Here is a 16,623-nt window from a genome sequence, read left to right on the forward strand (position 1 = left end):
GTTTGCAATTAAAGTTTACAGTTACAGGATAATGGGTAATTCCCACTTTTGTAAATGCAACACTTAGACGTTTTCAATGTATGCAATATATGTGTTCAACCCTTTGGCTTTACTTTCATGTGCTAGTCTATAAATGCACAGTTGGTTAAAGATAAGCTTTCATATCATAGGCCTTAGCAGTGTACAGGCATCCTTTTCCATTTTGGTAGGTGTTCCTAAAAAATAGTTAAATCTGAAAAAGAAAGCATGAAATAAAAGGTGATGATTGTAATCCCTTTTTAACAAGCCAGGTGGGAACATTGATTATTCATCTTATTTGTGAGGCCAGGAAGGTAGAAACTCAGCAAGCAAAGCCAGTTTCAGCTGGAAAAAGAGAGATCTTGTAGGAACAAAAACAGGAATACGTACCCAACCGAAGCCTCAGGTAATTTCATGTTTTATTTACTCTGTTAAACAGAAACTGAGGCCAGTCATGACTGATGACGAAGGACCAGTAGAGTACATGTCTTTAAACATGGTTTGCATGAGAAAGTTGAGTTTACAAATTACATTCTGGTAATAAAATGCTGTTTGACAAATGACTGGTGGGGTTCAGTTTTATGCATGTGCAAATATAATCACATTGGTTTGGATTGATTGTTGATTAATAATGTGTACAATATTATTTCTGGCATTCTAGTTTACAATATGAAAATAATTCACTGGGAAACATTGAGAATATTCTTTACCAATGTCTTATCCCCACTTTAGAAGACACAACAGGGCACATTTTTAAAGTATTTACCTTAGTCTGTAATTTATTAATTTTTTTTAAAGGAAAAAAAAATGTTAATGATTCAAAATGAGAAACTAACAAAAAAAAAATAACATTATGTTCTTTTCTTCAATTGTATTCAAGCTAGTGGCAAAATCTAACTACTGCTTATTTAGCCAGACAGAGTCACATACACACCCGCAAATACATTGTATTTAGTTGACAAGCGGAGGACATGTATTTAAGCATTTAATTAACTGAGTTAATTAGTGACATTAAATTATTTTACATCATAGGTTCTGGTTTCTGGTCCTGACATCCCCATGGCAACATCAGACCAATGTAGTTCATGGCATCTAAAGAAGATTTCTTCTTAGGAGGATGTTTAAAAAGCTTTGTGATAATAAAAGATCCCACATGTGTTTCTGATGGTTGCAAATTCAAATATATATATATAGCAATCTCAGCATGATGAGAAGCTTTTTATATTGGATACAGCAGGCCTATTGTGAAGGTTGTCAGTGCTAACATGCGATGAGTGGACAAATACAGATGGCAGGTCTGAATGTAGGTCTGGATTCACCACTGCTTGCAAATAAATGCTTTACAAATGTATTACATCCCATAAATCTGGATTAAAAATAACAATTTAGCAGTGGATATTTCATACCACAGTATTTCAAAACAGAAAGAAGTATGCAATATGAATAAGTAGTAAAAATTACAAAATAATAATAATAATAATAATAATAATAATAATAATAATAATAATAATAATAATAAAACATTTGAAGAAACCAGGAAATGAATAAGAATGATAAAACACAAAATAACATAAAAAAGAGTGACAGTGTTTTGAATGATGGATTTATTTAAAGAGCGATGTTATTTAGATCTGCCGCTGTTTAGATCATTAAAATAGACCCTTATGAACTCTGAAGCCATGTAGTTAGCGGCTGGGATAGGTTATTATTATTGTTTGGGGTTGTATTATTGTGTCCATTAATAAACAGGTTGACAGTGAGGGTCTGCGCAGTGCATTGTTCAGAACAACTAGATTGTTAAAGGGCTATTGATTATTACTGTTATTAGTTTATTTAGCAGACGCCTTTATCCAAGACGGCTTACAGAGACTAGGGTGTGTGAACTATGCATCAGCTGCAGAGTCACTCACAACAACGTCTCACCCGCAAGACGGAGCACAAGGAGGTTAAGTGACTTGCTTAGGATTTGAACCATGGACCTCTTGGTTACATGCCCCTTTTCTTTAACCACTAGACCACACAGCCTCCTGATCTCCAGGAAATGCAAATAAACAGCCCATTTATTTTTTATTGTAACAGAGCTGAGGGGTGTGTGTGTCTGTCTGCGTTGAATCTGGGACCCTGCTCTCTACAAGCTTGCTGATTCTGGATAACTGAAGCTAACTGTGCCTGTGATTCTGTGTCAATACCTCCAGCACAATGAGTGTGGATGAAGATGCCAGGTGGCTGGAGTGGGTCACTAAGCAGTTTGAAAGCATTGCTGGAGAGGATAAAGAAATCGACCTGGAAGAATTCAAAACAGCACTTAAAGTGAAAGAGGCAAGTTGTAATTTACTTAATCTCCATTCATTTTGTTCAGTAATAATCTCTTTGCAGAAAATAAAATAAACATGCATTGAATCAGCTTGTCATTTGCATCAGTGTTTGTCCTTCAGTGTGTGTGTGAATAGCAGTGCACTGCTGACTATTCGAAATAACAAAGAGGGGACTGTTCTGTTAATTAATTGCTAACAACTGCTCGTGATAAACGAAAGCAAAACATTTAGACAGCTGTTTAGTTAGCTGTTGCATTCAGTTGGATAGCCAAAAAACCTTACCCTTACTCTTTTGCACTTTAACTGGAATAATTGTTAAGGGTCGGAGGATTTTTTTATGGGGGTAGCATGGTACCTCTGATAATGATCCAGCCATTTTTATTGGGAGGATATCATTAGTATAGTCACTTTTACCTATAGACGGGACCTGTGTGGTCTTTAAAGCATGTATATTTTCAATGTTTGTATTGGTTCATTAAAAGGTATCAGCTTCATCATAGTTTCTTTTTTTTAAATCTCTGGATCAATAATGCCAACACATTTTTTCTTTCAGTATATGAACTGAACAGGAGGAATTAAGTATAATACTCATCCATACCTATAATATGCAGTACTAAAAGAAACTTAGTAAAGTTATCTGATGAACCTTTCGACAAGAGGTTGTTCTTGGTGTTGTTTTACATTGTGTTGTCTTTCTGCAGTCCTTCTTTGCAGAGAGGTTTTTTGCGTTGTGTTTTACATTGTGTTTTCTTTCTGCAGTCCTTCTTTGCAGAGAGGTTTTTTGCGTTGTGTTTTACATTGTGTTGTCTTTCTGCAGTCCTTCTTTGCAGAGAGGTTTTTTGCATTGTGTTTTACATTGTGTTGTCTTTCTGCAGTCCTTCTTTGCAGAGAGGTTTTTTGCGTTGTGTTTTACATTGTGTTGTCTTTCTGCAGTCCTTCTTTGCAGAGAGGTTTTTTGCGTTGTGTTTTACATTGTGTTTTCTTTCTGCAGTCCTTCTTTGCAGAGAGGTTTTTTGTTGTGTTTTACATTGTGTTGTCTTTCTGCAGTCCTTCTTTGCAGAGAGGTTTTTTGCGTTGTGTTTTACATTGTGTTTTCTTTCTGCAGTCCTTCTTTGCAGAGAGGTTTTTTGTGTTGTGTTTTACATTGTGTTGTCTTTCTGCAGTCCTTCTTTGCAGAGAGGTTTTTTTGTGTTGTGTTTTACATTGTGTTTTCTTTCTGCAGGTCCTTCTTTGCAGAGAGGTTTTTTGCGTTGTGTTTTACATTGTGTTGTCTTTCTGCAGTCCTTCTTTGCAGAGAGGTTTTTTGTTGTGTTTTACATTGTGTTGTCTTTCTGCAGTCCTTCTTTGCAGAGAGGTTTTTTGCGTTGTGTTTTACATTGTGTTGTCTTTCTGCAGTCCTTCTTTGCAGAGAGGTTTTTTGCATTGTTCGATTCAGATGGGAGTGGGTCGATCAGTCTGGACGAGTTACTAAAGGCCCTGAACCTTCTTATCCACGGAAATGAAACAGACAAACTGAGATTCCTCTTCCAGGTCTACGATGTAGATGGTAAGGGTCTTCAAGCTTTAGGGCACGATGAAGGAGTTCATTTTAAAGACTCAATACACCAAATGCAATCTGCACCGTTATTTGGGATAATGCAGGCTGAAATTCTCCTTATATTAACCTTCCAAGTTGTTTGTTACTGTCTCTATAGAATACTACATATGGGTTCAGTGTGGGTATTGCAGCACCCTGAACATCTTTGCTCTATTCTCTATATACTAACTGCAGTAGGCCCTCGGTCACTGCCTTTCAGTGTTTGAAAGTGTCCAGGGGAATATTCCTTTAATTACTGCAGATTGCTGGAGCAGGGTCTTTTGTTGCAGAGTTGTCTTTCTAGTTGTTTTGGATGCCATTGAAACAAAAGACTCATTGTAAGTGCAATGTCAAATACTGTATGTTAAAGGAACACTTGCATTATTTCTAGTACCCTCTGGTGGCCAGTGAGTGATAATTGTAAGGGTTGTATACAGGCCCGTTTCGTTTGCAGCTGTTAAAATGCGTCTTTGGAACGAAACAAGAGCAAATGTGAAGCATTCTTTATTTGGATTGAGTTAACAGATCATCAATACTATGTGAACTGAACTGAAATAAATATGGTTCCTTGAAAGAATGTAGCTGTTCACGTCCACTTTCATGGTAGTGTTGTTAATGTTACTTTAGGCAGTGGCTCGATCGACCCGGATGAGCTGCGCACTGTTCTGAAGTCATGCCTGAGGGAGAGTGCGATCTCTCTACCTGAGGAGAAACTTGACGATCTGACGCTCGCACTCTTTGAGTCTGCTGACAAAGATAACAGTGGCTCCATTACTTTTGAAGAGCTAAAAGAAGAACTAGAGAACTTTCCTGAGGTCATGGAAAACCTGACAATAAGGTAAGGCTGATGGAGTGTTTAAATGCGGCTGTCCTTCAGGATGTACCTTACAGTCAGTTCAAACCCACAGCTGTGCTGGTGCCGTGTAATATCCCCTTTTGAGAGCGGTGGATGGGGTCTTAAATGAGTTCATGAGGTGTTATTACCCTTTCTCTTGATGGTTTGAATGGTTCTTTCCACAGTGCTGCTAACTGGTTGAAGCCCCCTGACAGCCAGAAGAAGAGAAGACACACGCCCCGATACCTGACCCGGGCGTACTGGCACAACAACTGCCGCAAGCTGCTCTTCATGGGCTGCTACGTCTGCTTGAACATCTTGCTGTTCACCTTCGCAGCACTCAAACACACCACCGCCGGGTTCTGGGTCATGGTGGCAAAGGGCTGCGGACAGTGCCTCAACTTCAACTGCACTTTTATCGTCGTGAGTGATTAGACCATTTCTTACTGAGACAGTGGGCTCTATTTTAATGATCTAAACTGTGTCAGGTCTTAATACTGCCGGCCGGAAATGTATGAACCTGATTGTGGGAATATAAGGTTGCCAGCAATCACAGATATGGCCATTCGCAGGTGTGGCCAATTGAGTGAATGGCGATTGGGGAATGGCGAATGGGGAATGGCGAATGGGGAATGGGGAATGGGGAATGGGGAATGGGGAATGCCCAGCCTGACAGCAGTGTTTGGATACAGTATGTTTTTTAATCTTGATTTTGGCCCTCGTGCCAGTTTGTTTGTTCCTATGTTTGTTTTTGTGTTAATAAATGTGTTCATGAACTGCAGCTTCTGTTTCTGGGTCTCTTTCCTGCCGGTAACAGCCTGGGTCGTGACCCTAACCTGTCACATTAACGTTAATAGAGTCTGTATATCACCCCAGCAGGATTAATATAGTCTATCCACCACTGTTTAGATCAGTAAACCCCAGCTATATTACCAAATATACCATTAGGAATATAGCTGGAAGGGTTGTTTTCCACATTACTGTCTTTAAATTTATTGTGCAGTCATGAGTTCATTCCTAATGGCCAGGTGCACCATTCTTTCATGTACTGCTAAAACTGTGCAATACTAAAATTCAACTAAAGTGTACAATAATTAACACACGTCAAGCATTATATTTAAACAAACAAACAGTACATTCATTTATTATTATTATTAGTATTTATTTCTTAGCAGATGCCCTTATCCAGGGCGACTTACAGTTGTTACAAAATATCACAATGCAAAGTGTCACATTGCAAAATATCACCTTACACAATATCACATTACGAAATATTACATTACAGATAAGAGCGGTTATGAATTACAGTAAAATCAGTAGAAAGATCAAATTCAAATAACAGCAAAATAAAGAATACAGCAGATAATTACATTTAAGAGTGAATTCGACTAAGAGCAGTAAACTTATAATAAAAATGTCTGCTTATAAGAGTAAATTCCAATAAGAGCACGTAGTAAGTTCTATAAATACTAAAACATGTTTGTGGCATTATTTATTTTGTAACCTTCCTTTGGCACAATGGTAATTCATCCCCTTTTGATTTCTGCACTGCCCTGCTGTAGTGCACTGAGTGATTCCCTGATTACTGACCATGCATGGCATGGCTTGTAATGATGGCATCACCCTGCTGTTTGCACAGATCCTCATGTTGCGGAGATACCTGATTACTGACCATGCATGGCACGGCTTGTAATGATTGCATTACCCTGCTGTTTACACAGATCCTCATGTTGCAGAGATGCCTGATTACTGACCATGCATGGCACAGCTTGTAATGATTGCATTACCCTGCTGTTTGCACAGATCTTCATGTTGTGGAGATGCCTGATTACTGACCATGCATGGCACGGCTTGTAATGATTGCATTACCCTGCTGTTTACACAGATCCTCATGTTGCGGAGATACCTGATTACTGACCATGCATGGCACAGCTTGTAATGATTGCATTACCCTGCTGTTTGCACAGATCCTCATGTTATGGAGATGCCTGATTACTGACCATGCATGGCACAGCTTGTAATGATTGCATTACCCTGCTGTTTGCACAGATCTTCATGTTGTGGAGATGCCTGATTACTGACCATGCTTGGCATGGCTTGTAATGGTTGCATTACCCTGCTGTTTGCACAGATCCTCATGTTGTGGAGATGCCTGATTACTGACCATGCATGGCACGGCTTGTAATGATTGCATTACCCTGCTGTTTGCACAGATCCTCATGTTGTGGAGATGCCTGATTACTGACCATGCATGGCACAGCTTGTAATGATTGCATTACCCTGCTGTTTACACAGATCCTCATGTTGTGGAGATGCCTGATTACTGACCATGCTTGGCATGATTTGTAATGGTTGCATTACCCTGCTGTTTGCACAGATCCTCATGTTGTGGAGATGCCTGATTACTGACCATGCATGGCACGGCTTGTAATGATTGCATTACCCTGCTGTTTGCACAGATCCTCATGTTGCGGAGATGCCTGACTTGGTTGAGAGCTACGTGGGTTGTGAGAGTTTTCCCCTTGGACCAGTATGTGATTCTGCACCAGCTGGTGGGCTATGCTATGTTTGGGCTGACAGTTGTGCACACAGGAGCTCATATCATTAATTTTGGTAAGGAAACGTCAATCAATGTAATATACTTCTGTATTATTTTTTCTCCATTCCTCTACAGAAAGTTCAACAACAATCAGAAAACATAAGATACAATTAAGAGTTAATGGCATTGCTGTGTTGCGTTACAAGATTATAATGTAATGGCCGAGTCAATAAAGACTGAGATCAGAGGTTGAGTGCATTAATTGAGCAAGGGAGTTCCATTATTACTGTAGCGGTTACTATGGTGATTCTACATCCAGCCAAAAAGTTTACAGTATATAACAAATTCATATTACTTAAAGCTTTCTTCAAATGTATTCAATAGGAAATAGTTGGCTCATATTTAATGTCTAAGAGTTATGTACAAGTCTGTTTTTATTTAGCTGTTGTTTGGTTTGTTTTAAACAATGGTCCCCTTTCCTATGAAGTGCTCTTGACTCAGACTGCGAACAGCTACCATCTGTGGGAGTACCTGTTTACAACAAGGCCTGGGATAGGCTGGGTTTATGGCACTGCCTCCATCACTGGATTCATCCTGCAGTTTCTCATCTGTATGATGCTAATCTGTTCCAGCACGTTTGTCCGCAGGAGTGGACACTTTGAGGCGAGTTTGAATACATCAGCTGGGCTAATCAAATAAATACATTATAAAAATTGCCAAAGCACTGCAAAGCGCAGTAATATATAAAGCATGAAAGCATGTGAAACCATGGCAAGGCACAGGCAGGCATGATAAATCAATGGGATCTATGGAAAAGCATGGTAAAATAAACAAAACACAACATGGCTAACCAAGCGGTACTGTAAATGCTTAGTGTAAGCATGCAAGAGCACAGATAAACTGCGACACTACCGTGCAAATGTAGTGTAAACTTTTAAAAGGGTGGCCAGGCTCGGAACTAGTTTTATCCACTGCATGAGTTAACCTGTCCTGCTCTCTCTCTCCATCAGCTCACTACAGTGCTCAGTTAGTCTAAATGTACAGGATTGGGATGCTAGTGATGTTCTTCTGTATTCATGCTTTATGTATACTTTGCATTAGATTTTCTACTGGACCCATCTCTGCTATATTTGGGTGTGGGCACTGCTTGTTATCCACGGGCCGAGCTTCTGGAAGTGGTTTTGTGTCCCAGGGTTCGTGTTTCTGCTGGAGAAGATCGTGGGGATAGCTGTGTCACGCATGGGTGGCCTTTACATCGTGGAAGTCAACCTGCTGCCATCAAAGGTATGCCACACAATCAGCACTGTACCTGCGGTGATTCTATATTTCCGATTGAACTTACAAATACACTCACATGAAGGAACAGAACAGGAATAGAACACCAGGCTCATGTTTCTTGTGCATCCTGATTCAGAGCAGGTTCTCAGACACATATAAATATACATAGAAGCCTGCAGATCGGATGTCCTTTACCATGTACAATGTTCCTCATCAGTATTAATGTTGTTTTGAAATATTTGCATTTCCCTCCAATTAAAGTATAAAAACAAGCCAAGAACCAGAAGATTTGGAAATGGATTGCTAGTTCTAATAAGAGATGCATTTTGAAAATTATCATTTTTAACAGGGGGTCCTCGTATGCCTGGACATTTGATTCATAAAGCAGTTCAGAAAAGAAGGTTGATTCTTTCCCCTCTTATTTTTTAGGTGACCCATCTGGTAATTAGGAGACCGCTGTTTTTTAACTACAAACCCGGTGACTATGTTTATATAAACATTCCAGTTATAGCCAAGTATGAATGGCACCCTTTTACCATCAGCAGTGCCCCAGAACAACACGGTACAGTAAAAGTAGACTCCTTTACAGTGTGCAGAAAAAGACATTTCTTATGGTGCAGCTCACCTTATAAATACGTTGTTCATTTATTTGAAAGATTCTTTATGGCTTCATATTCGATCAATGGGCCAATGGACCAACAGACTATACGAGTACTTCAGACAGCCTGAGCCAATGAGCAACGAGCCCAAGAGATTAACCACCAATCTGAGAAACAGGCAACATCAAAAATGCACTCAGGTTAGTGCTGCCTTTTTCAAACCCATAACCTCGTTCACACTCAAATGCCAGCAGACTGAAAGCTACTACTGTTTAATAAAGATTTTACAGCTCCCCTTGAAATATCTCGTGCCAGGTATTGTATTTGTTTTAATGTATTTATTTGTTGACTCCACAACAGGAACACCTTTTCAATTCGATTGGCTTCAATGGGGCAGTGGCGACCAATAAGGACGACACAATTGAGCTGACCTCCTACAAGCCCAGCAGGCTTCCTCAGAGCACGGCTGCAGAGGGCATCATTCAGACAGAGCAGGGGGAGGGTGCTCAGGTGAGAGAGGTGAGAGAGGTGGGGAGTGCAGAGCAGGGGGAGGGTGCTCAGGTGAGAGAGGTGGGGAGTGCAGAGCAGGGGGAGGGTGCTCAGGTGAGAGAGGTGGGGGGTGCAGAGCAGGGGGGGGGGTGCTCAGGTGAGAGAGGTGGGGGTTGCAAAGCAGGGGGAGAGTGCTCAGGTGAGAGAGGTGGGGGGTGCATAGCAGCAGGAGGGTGCACATAGAATGTAAATTAAGCACATGCTGGGCTCATTGGAACATACTATGTTTTTGCAAAAAAAAAAGTGTTTCAAAACTAGTAATGAACGATTTAGTGATTTTGTACTTGTTTTGTAACATTAAGAGATTTGCTTTTTGAAACGGGCATTCTCAGTTTTGATGCTTTCTCTGTGTTCCCCTTGTTCTTGTGTGTAACAGAATTATTATATAAAATGACTGAATCTCACAGACGCTGTTTGACAGCATTGATCTAAAATATATATTTTTTTCATCTTAGCTCTCGACCAAATTAAGTGAGAATCACAGATTCTGCAATATAAAGGTGAGATGATTGAATCCTCGTACATTGCGGTTATTGTGATTCTTGTTATGGTTATTGAATGTTATTTTGTGTGTTTGTTTTGCTGTCTAGTGTTATGTCGACGGCCCGTATGGGACTCCCACCAGACGCATCTTCACCTCTGAGCATGCTGTGCTTATTGGAGCTGGGATAGGCATTACCCCCTTTGCTTCAATCCTGCAAAGCATCATGTACAGGTAAGAGAACAGAATGCGTCCCTTTCATTCATTTACTGTGCACATACGTGGTGCCCAAAAGCTATTCAAACTCAGCTAATGCATTGGATGCAAAGAAGATGCTTGCTAATTGAAGACCACTTTTGTAAATCACTTTTGCCCCTTTGTTGTCATTTGCAGTTTTCGAGTTTGGTTTCAAAGTTTGTTTTTCAGGTGCGGTAAGATAAGAGAAACAGAGAAATCTCCCTGTTCACAATTCTGTGTCTTATTCAGGTATCGAATGAGAAAACAGAACTGCCCAAACTGTAACTATTCCTGGTGTGAGAATCTCAAGGACAATGAAATGAAGCTCAGAAAGGTAAGCTGACGTAAATCTGTTTATAAACTTGTATGCGAATGCAGAGAAGGTTCCTACCAACCGAAAAACAATCAATAAATTGAAATGCAGGTGAATCACATGCAACGCAATAATAAAACACAATGTAAAGACTGCCCTCATGTGGATGTTGTTGTATTACAATGTCTTCAGTTCAGGGAGTGGGATGGGGAAGGATGTATTGCTGCTGAATCATATTTGAGTGTGTTTTGATGGAATAAAAAAAAATCTTTAATGCAGGAAAGTGTAACGTAGTTTCACGAATCTCAAACTCGAGCTCATCAGAGCAGATTTAATTCTTTAAATGCTGTAGCTTAAAAAAATATCATTCACTGCTAGCAAGGGGGTCAAGGGTTTATGGAAATCTAGCCAATATGTAATGCATACCTACTCAGGGATGGTAATAGGATTTCCATTGCAAAGCAGTTTGATCACGGTTTTGGTTAGTATGATCTGAAATACACACACCTCAGCTACTCAGATTACTGTGTGCACAAGTTAGTTCAAACTGGAAAGCAGTCTCCTATCACCACTGCTTTCCGATTGCTCCAAATTATACTGGCTTGTATGATCGTTTCTAGGTTGACTTCATCTGGATTAACCGGGATCAGAAATCATTCGAATGGTTTGTGAGTTTGCTGACCAAATTGGAAATGGACCAAGCTGACGAGGAACCCGAAGGTTAGTGACAATCTCCTAAGAGATCCTGGAAAAAGAGCAGTTCAGCTGGGTTGGAGGTCGACCAAAAACACTGTCAGGAATATTGTAGTTTGTCTCATTGATAGCAACCCCGCCAATGGGCTTAGCTGACAGTAAAGCTTGCATTGACAGCATCGTTGAGGATTTAAAGGATAATATTTAACGAGGATGCGGTGGAGCCCTACAGCATCTTTGACTGTGTCTGCGTTGCTTGACTTGCTGTGTCTGCTGCTTGTTAACATGGCAGGTCGTTTCTTGGAGATGCACATGTACATGACGTCAGCGCTCTGTAAGAATGACATGAAGGCCATTGGCTTACAGATGGCTCTGGACCTGTTGGCAAAGAAAGAGAATCGAGACTCCATCACAGGACTGAGGACCAGAACCCAGCCGGGACGCCCAGACTGGAGCAAGGTAGGGGACCGGCAGAGACACTTCACCAAACCGGGGGTGGGGGGAATCTGGCATGGGGTCCCTGATTCAGTAATCTACAGTATCTTCTGTTTTCAGCCACTTATTCCGTAATTCCAATGAACAATGAAATAGCCAGTGACCATATCTCCAAGTTCAGCACATGTGTGGCAGTTTAGCACTGGAGGAGGTCTAATAGGTGTAGAAGTATGTACAGAATTAAATCTACAAAGTGGGGGAGGAGTCAGGCGTCTGTCATAACAGCTGAAGAGTTTCTTGTTTTAAATCTGTGCTCTTTGTTTCCACACCAGGTTTTTCAGAAAGTTGCTGAGGAAAGGAAGGGGAAGGTTCACGTGTTTTTCTGTGGCTCTCCTGTTCTTGCAAAGATGATCAAGGCTCACTGCGAGCTAGCCGGCTTCAAATTCTACAAGGAAAATTTCTAAAGGCAGCCGTTCATCTCCGACATCTCCACAGGGTCACTCGCTGTGTGTGCAGCGGACACAGAACTCTATGAATTGTAGTGTTCATTCACCTTGCATATCACAGATGTGATTGATGAATGCACTGAGATGCTTTTGAAACATCTTTCACTAAAAGAAAGGAAGCAATAATGAATAGACTTACTGAATCCAACCTGCACCTCTGTTGCCTTATTAGAAGCATGATAATGAGCCCTGGCCTTCATGTTAGTTCCCTGTCCCTGTTTCCATAATCCTTGCTTTAATCTTTTAACCATTTAAATAATACATTCACTTTCTGACATGATTAGATTGGTATCTAGTAAAATGATTGTTATAATGTTAAAATCTACAGTACTAGTGCGTTTTGTGCGTATAATTTCTTACACAGTAGTAGTTTATTTATTGAAGTAATATATATATATATATATATATATATATATATATATATATATATATATATATAAATATATTCTGAAAATAAAAGATGTTGCAATAGTCATGTCACTAAAACATATTCAGCGTTTGTGAAGCGATGTGAATTAGAAGGACAGTTTTACCGTATATATGTATAAATGTATCCTGTTTTGTAGAGAAGAAATTATTTGATATTAGTACAATTAATAAACTATAATGCCTTTGTCGTTGCTTTATCTTCATGGTGACACTTCATTTGCAGTGGCACAGTTTAATCCCATGAGGGTGCTCATGCCTTGCAGAATTCAAGCTAGAGGGAGCTTTTCAATTCCTAAAGAAGACAATAATAATCTGTAATAAGAAATTATCAGAATCTTTTTTTTTTTTTTTTTACAATTGTTTACATTTTGTCTAGCATCAACACATCAAACAATATGGGTAATATACTGTATGTGACCAAAATAGCTCTTATTTGTTTTGCTAAATCATTATTTTTAAATTATATTTATAAAGATCATCAGATTTTGATTAGTGAAGCACCTAGGTCTTTGTTGTACTGATTACTGCAGTGGTGTCCTTGCTTTTCGTGGCTCTGCATTCAGAACCTGATGGAACAGTTCTTTCCAAAAGTAAGCTGCTGTATGTCTGCAAAGGGGAACAGCTGGTAGGCACTTGAACACTGCATACAAAGCGTTAGCAGAGTTTAGGAAGGCTACTTATTCTAAAGGACTAAGCATGAGGCATTTAAATCATATTTCCTATAAATGACCGACATGGGAGTAATTACTCAGCTGAACAAATATTCCTGTTAAACTGTTCTATTAGGTAGATTTATACCCCCGTGTATGACAGGTCTTAAAGAACTGCTGACTATGCCCGGTTTGAACTGGAAGTTATTCATGTCAAAGTAGAACTGGAGCCGTGGGAACCTTTCTTTGCTTTTACCGGACTTCAGGAGCTGCAAACACGGTTCCTTTAGTTTTGCAGACAATACCCTGCTGTACACTAGGTGGTGCTGGTACTCACTAATATAAAAACACGTTGGCTCATCTAGCCTACATTAAATGTCTCTGGCAGGCAGCTAGAACCTCAGAGACGTCAAAGCACCTGAACACAAAATTATCAAAAAACAAAAACAAAAAACAGTATTGTAATAGGAACTGCAAACATCATAAGAATGTGAGGGAACAGTAAATACCAGCAGGAGCATTTCATTTGAAACTGCTTACTCTAATTTATGATGTTCCCTTTTAAAATAACAGCAAAGCAATGTGTAAGGAACCCTGCACGACATAGCACAGGCCCTGAACAGAAGATAACTAGGCAGCAAGGCGATCGCTGTTTCCTCTCACTGTGGAGAGCTAGCTCCTGCAGTGTTTTAACTGTTAGCTTTGGGAAAGGCACCAAATAAATACCCACTTACTGTTTTCCCACAGTGATATCTTACTGCCTTTTCTTGAAATAAAGGTTACAGATCTCAATTAAGCTCATTAAAGTGTGCTATGATGAGGACAACAATGATTGATCAGCTGAGATTCACCTCTAAGAAACTAAACAAAACAAACATTCTCCTTCTCCTTGGTGTGACCTTTCAATCATCTCCCAGACTGCTAATCAAGCTGCAAGGGAGCTCATGTGACTTGCACGTTATTAACTATTAGTGATTAAACTACATCCCGTTGCCTGTCCTCTTAAAGACACCCACGTCAATTGTTTGGTGAAACTGGAGTTACTATTTAAAACTGCGTGAGTAATTAAGAAATGAAAGTTTTTATGCTATTTGAAATGACTCAAACGTACTTCCAGCAGTAGGGTAGCTGCAATGTAATTACTACTGTATGTAAAGTATATAAAGCCTCCTTGACCTTGCTTTATAGAAGCCAGTCATGCTGCCCAAGTTAGAAAGATTGAAAATCTTGTGAAGCAAGGTGACCTCTGCATCTATGCACACACTTGCTATGCACGCAATGCTGTATGCTTAAAAGATAATAATTACAGTAATGAGACAAAGTACTATAAATCATAAAAACAGCACACTGTCGCCAGTGGGAGTGAAACTGCATGAAACATATGCAAGTGGCGACAGCTGACAATGAGCTTAGCAGCAATGCATAATTAATGTTAATTGATTTTGGCAGCCTTTAGGATTGAAACCTGTAATACAATATCCAAACCGCAAATTACAGAGAAACTGGAGGGGGGGTTAGGGTGGACAGGAGTCCAATGCAGACCACACACTGCACTTAATCACTCTAATTCACAGGCCCAAGGTAACTTACAGTGAATTAACCATCAGTCAAAAATAAGATTCAGCTTTTTCAGAGATTTATTATTTGATTTAGTCGACGTGGGTTACAAAGGTTTGAAAACCGGGTCCATAGTACATCCCCAATCATTGGGAAGGAGTAAGTGCTCTTGAAATCCTGCAGCTGAGTGCAGACAGACCAGGTTAGCAGTGAACTTTGTTAACATTTCTGCAGCACGCATGGTCACTGGCATTTCTACTTTGTTCTTTGTCTCTTTGTTCTTTGCCATTGCTCACTGAACACCAAGTAAATTAGTAACCAGATATTGTAATAGAAACATAAATAAATAAACATAATGCCTTGTGGAAGCAAGCTGCATGACGTTTTCAGTGCTGGTAATGCAAGTCGATGTTTGCCTGCATTGTTATTTTTTTGCTCTCGTGAGGTGACTCCCTCTGTTCAGAGGAGCAGATTGGCCACACATGAGCACCACTGCCGCTCCGTAATCGCAGCTCAAAATCAGAGTTAACCTTATCGCTTCGACCAGCTAGAACACCCTATTTGTAGTGATTTGTTATTTCCTTAAGGGGAGAGGAGAAGGTTGCTTTTTCACCCCTTTGGCATCGCTTCACATAAGTGCTTTTTTATCCTCATTAGAAACCCGTCAACTTGATTCAGGGGGAACATGCTTGTTTTTTTGGTCCTGTGGGGTAACCTGTCTTTGTGATTCATCATCGCCTTTCAAAGCATGCACACACAAAGGTGTTTTCAAAAATATATCTGGATACAGACTATTGGGTAAAACTAGCCATTAATACAGCAAAAGCAGACATTTAAGTAGGCTTGGATTCCCTCAATCTGTACAAAAAAACAAGCTTATATTGTCACAGAAAATAAGGTCTTTCATTACTGTGGTTACAAGATTATTCCTCATGTGTTTTAAACCCCAACAAAACTGAACATGTTGAGACAGAAATGTGTCATCAATGGGACTATGCTCAAAGCTTTATTAATTAAATGAGGTTCCAAAATGTCATTAACTAACTCACAAGCTAAGGCTTCTCTAAAAGGGTCCTACAGTAGATACTACAGTGCCACATGTAAATGTGTTTGGGTTTTTTTTGCACTGTCGTCCAAGATTTCCACAGGTCCGTCCATCTAGACTATGGAAGGTTGGAGAATAAAGAAGATGAGCCGGTTAACTCAAATACTGGACTCACTTTATCCATACACTCTGCACTCTGCACTCTAGTACACCACACATGCATTTGACCTTGAATTGCTGTAACAAGGTAGCAAAGTCCTGCAGAGACGCCCTGGGTTTGTTTCATTCCAATCTTTTATATCATCCTGACAAAGCGGGTAAATGCTGCAAATAATAACAAACAGGGGGCAAAATAGAGCTGTCAGAAGGGTAGCCTGAGCAGCAGCAAGGTCACTGCAAACACGATGAATCTGGAGCCTTACACACCCCAGCCTCGCAGATGAAAGATCAATGAACTTCTTCCTCTCCATCTACCAGGGCCCCCATCACATGACGTTTCCTTTCCTCTCTGCTCATCAGATGATACCTTTAAATAAATAATTCATTCATCCGGGCTATTTCATTAAAA

At 39.9% G+C, this 16,623-nt stretch overlaps 1 protein-coding gene across 2 annotated transcripts; it reads left to right on the plus strand.

Moving 5' to 3' along the window:
* Nucleotides 1–68: 68 nt before the first annotated feature.
* LOC117429038 (NADPH oxidase 5-like) lies at nucleotides 69–12,931 on the plus strand. 2 transcript variants are annotated; one of them, XM_058995483.1, is made up of 17 exons: nucleotides 69–424; nucleotides 2,098–2,337; nucleotides 3,729–3,879; nucleotides 4,537–4,747; nucleotides 4,930–5,167; nucleotides 7,204–7,357; nucleotides 7,771–7,946; nucleotides 8,385–8,567; nucleotides 8,991–9,123; nucleotides 9,218–9,360; nucleotides 9,521–9,679; nucleotides 10,165–10,209; nucleotides 10,300–10,424; nucleotides 10,677–10,761; nucleotides 11,361–11,460; nucleotides 11,726–11,892; nucleotides 12,201–12,931. In XM_058995483.1, the coding sequence occupies exons 2-17, from the start codon at nucleotides 2,218–2,220 to the stop codon at nucleotides 12,330–12,332; spliced, it is 2,322 nt and encodes a 773-aa protein (XP_058851466.1). In that variant the 5' UTR covers nucleotides 69–424; nucleotides 2,098–2,217; the 3' UTR covers nucleotides 12,333–12,931. The 2 variants fall into 2 exon arrangements, with proteins under 2 accessions (XP_058851466.1, XP_058851467.1); XM_058995484.1 differs by having other exon boundaries at nucleotides 9,521–9,670.
* Nucleotides 12,932–16,623: the final 3,692 nt, after the last annotated feature.

The sequence above is a fragment of the Acipenser ruthenus genome, chromosome 21 (genome assembly GCF_902713425.1).
Source record: "Acipenser ruthenus chromosome 21, fAciRut3.2 maternal haplotype, whole genome shotgun sequence".
Classification (NCBI taxonomy): domain Eukaryota; kingdom Metazoa; phylum Chordata; class Actinopteri; order Acipenseriformes; family Acipenseridae; genus Acipenser; species Acipenser ruthenus.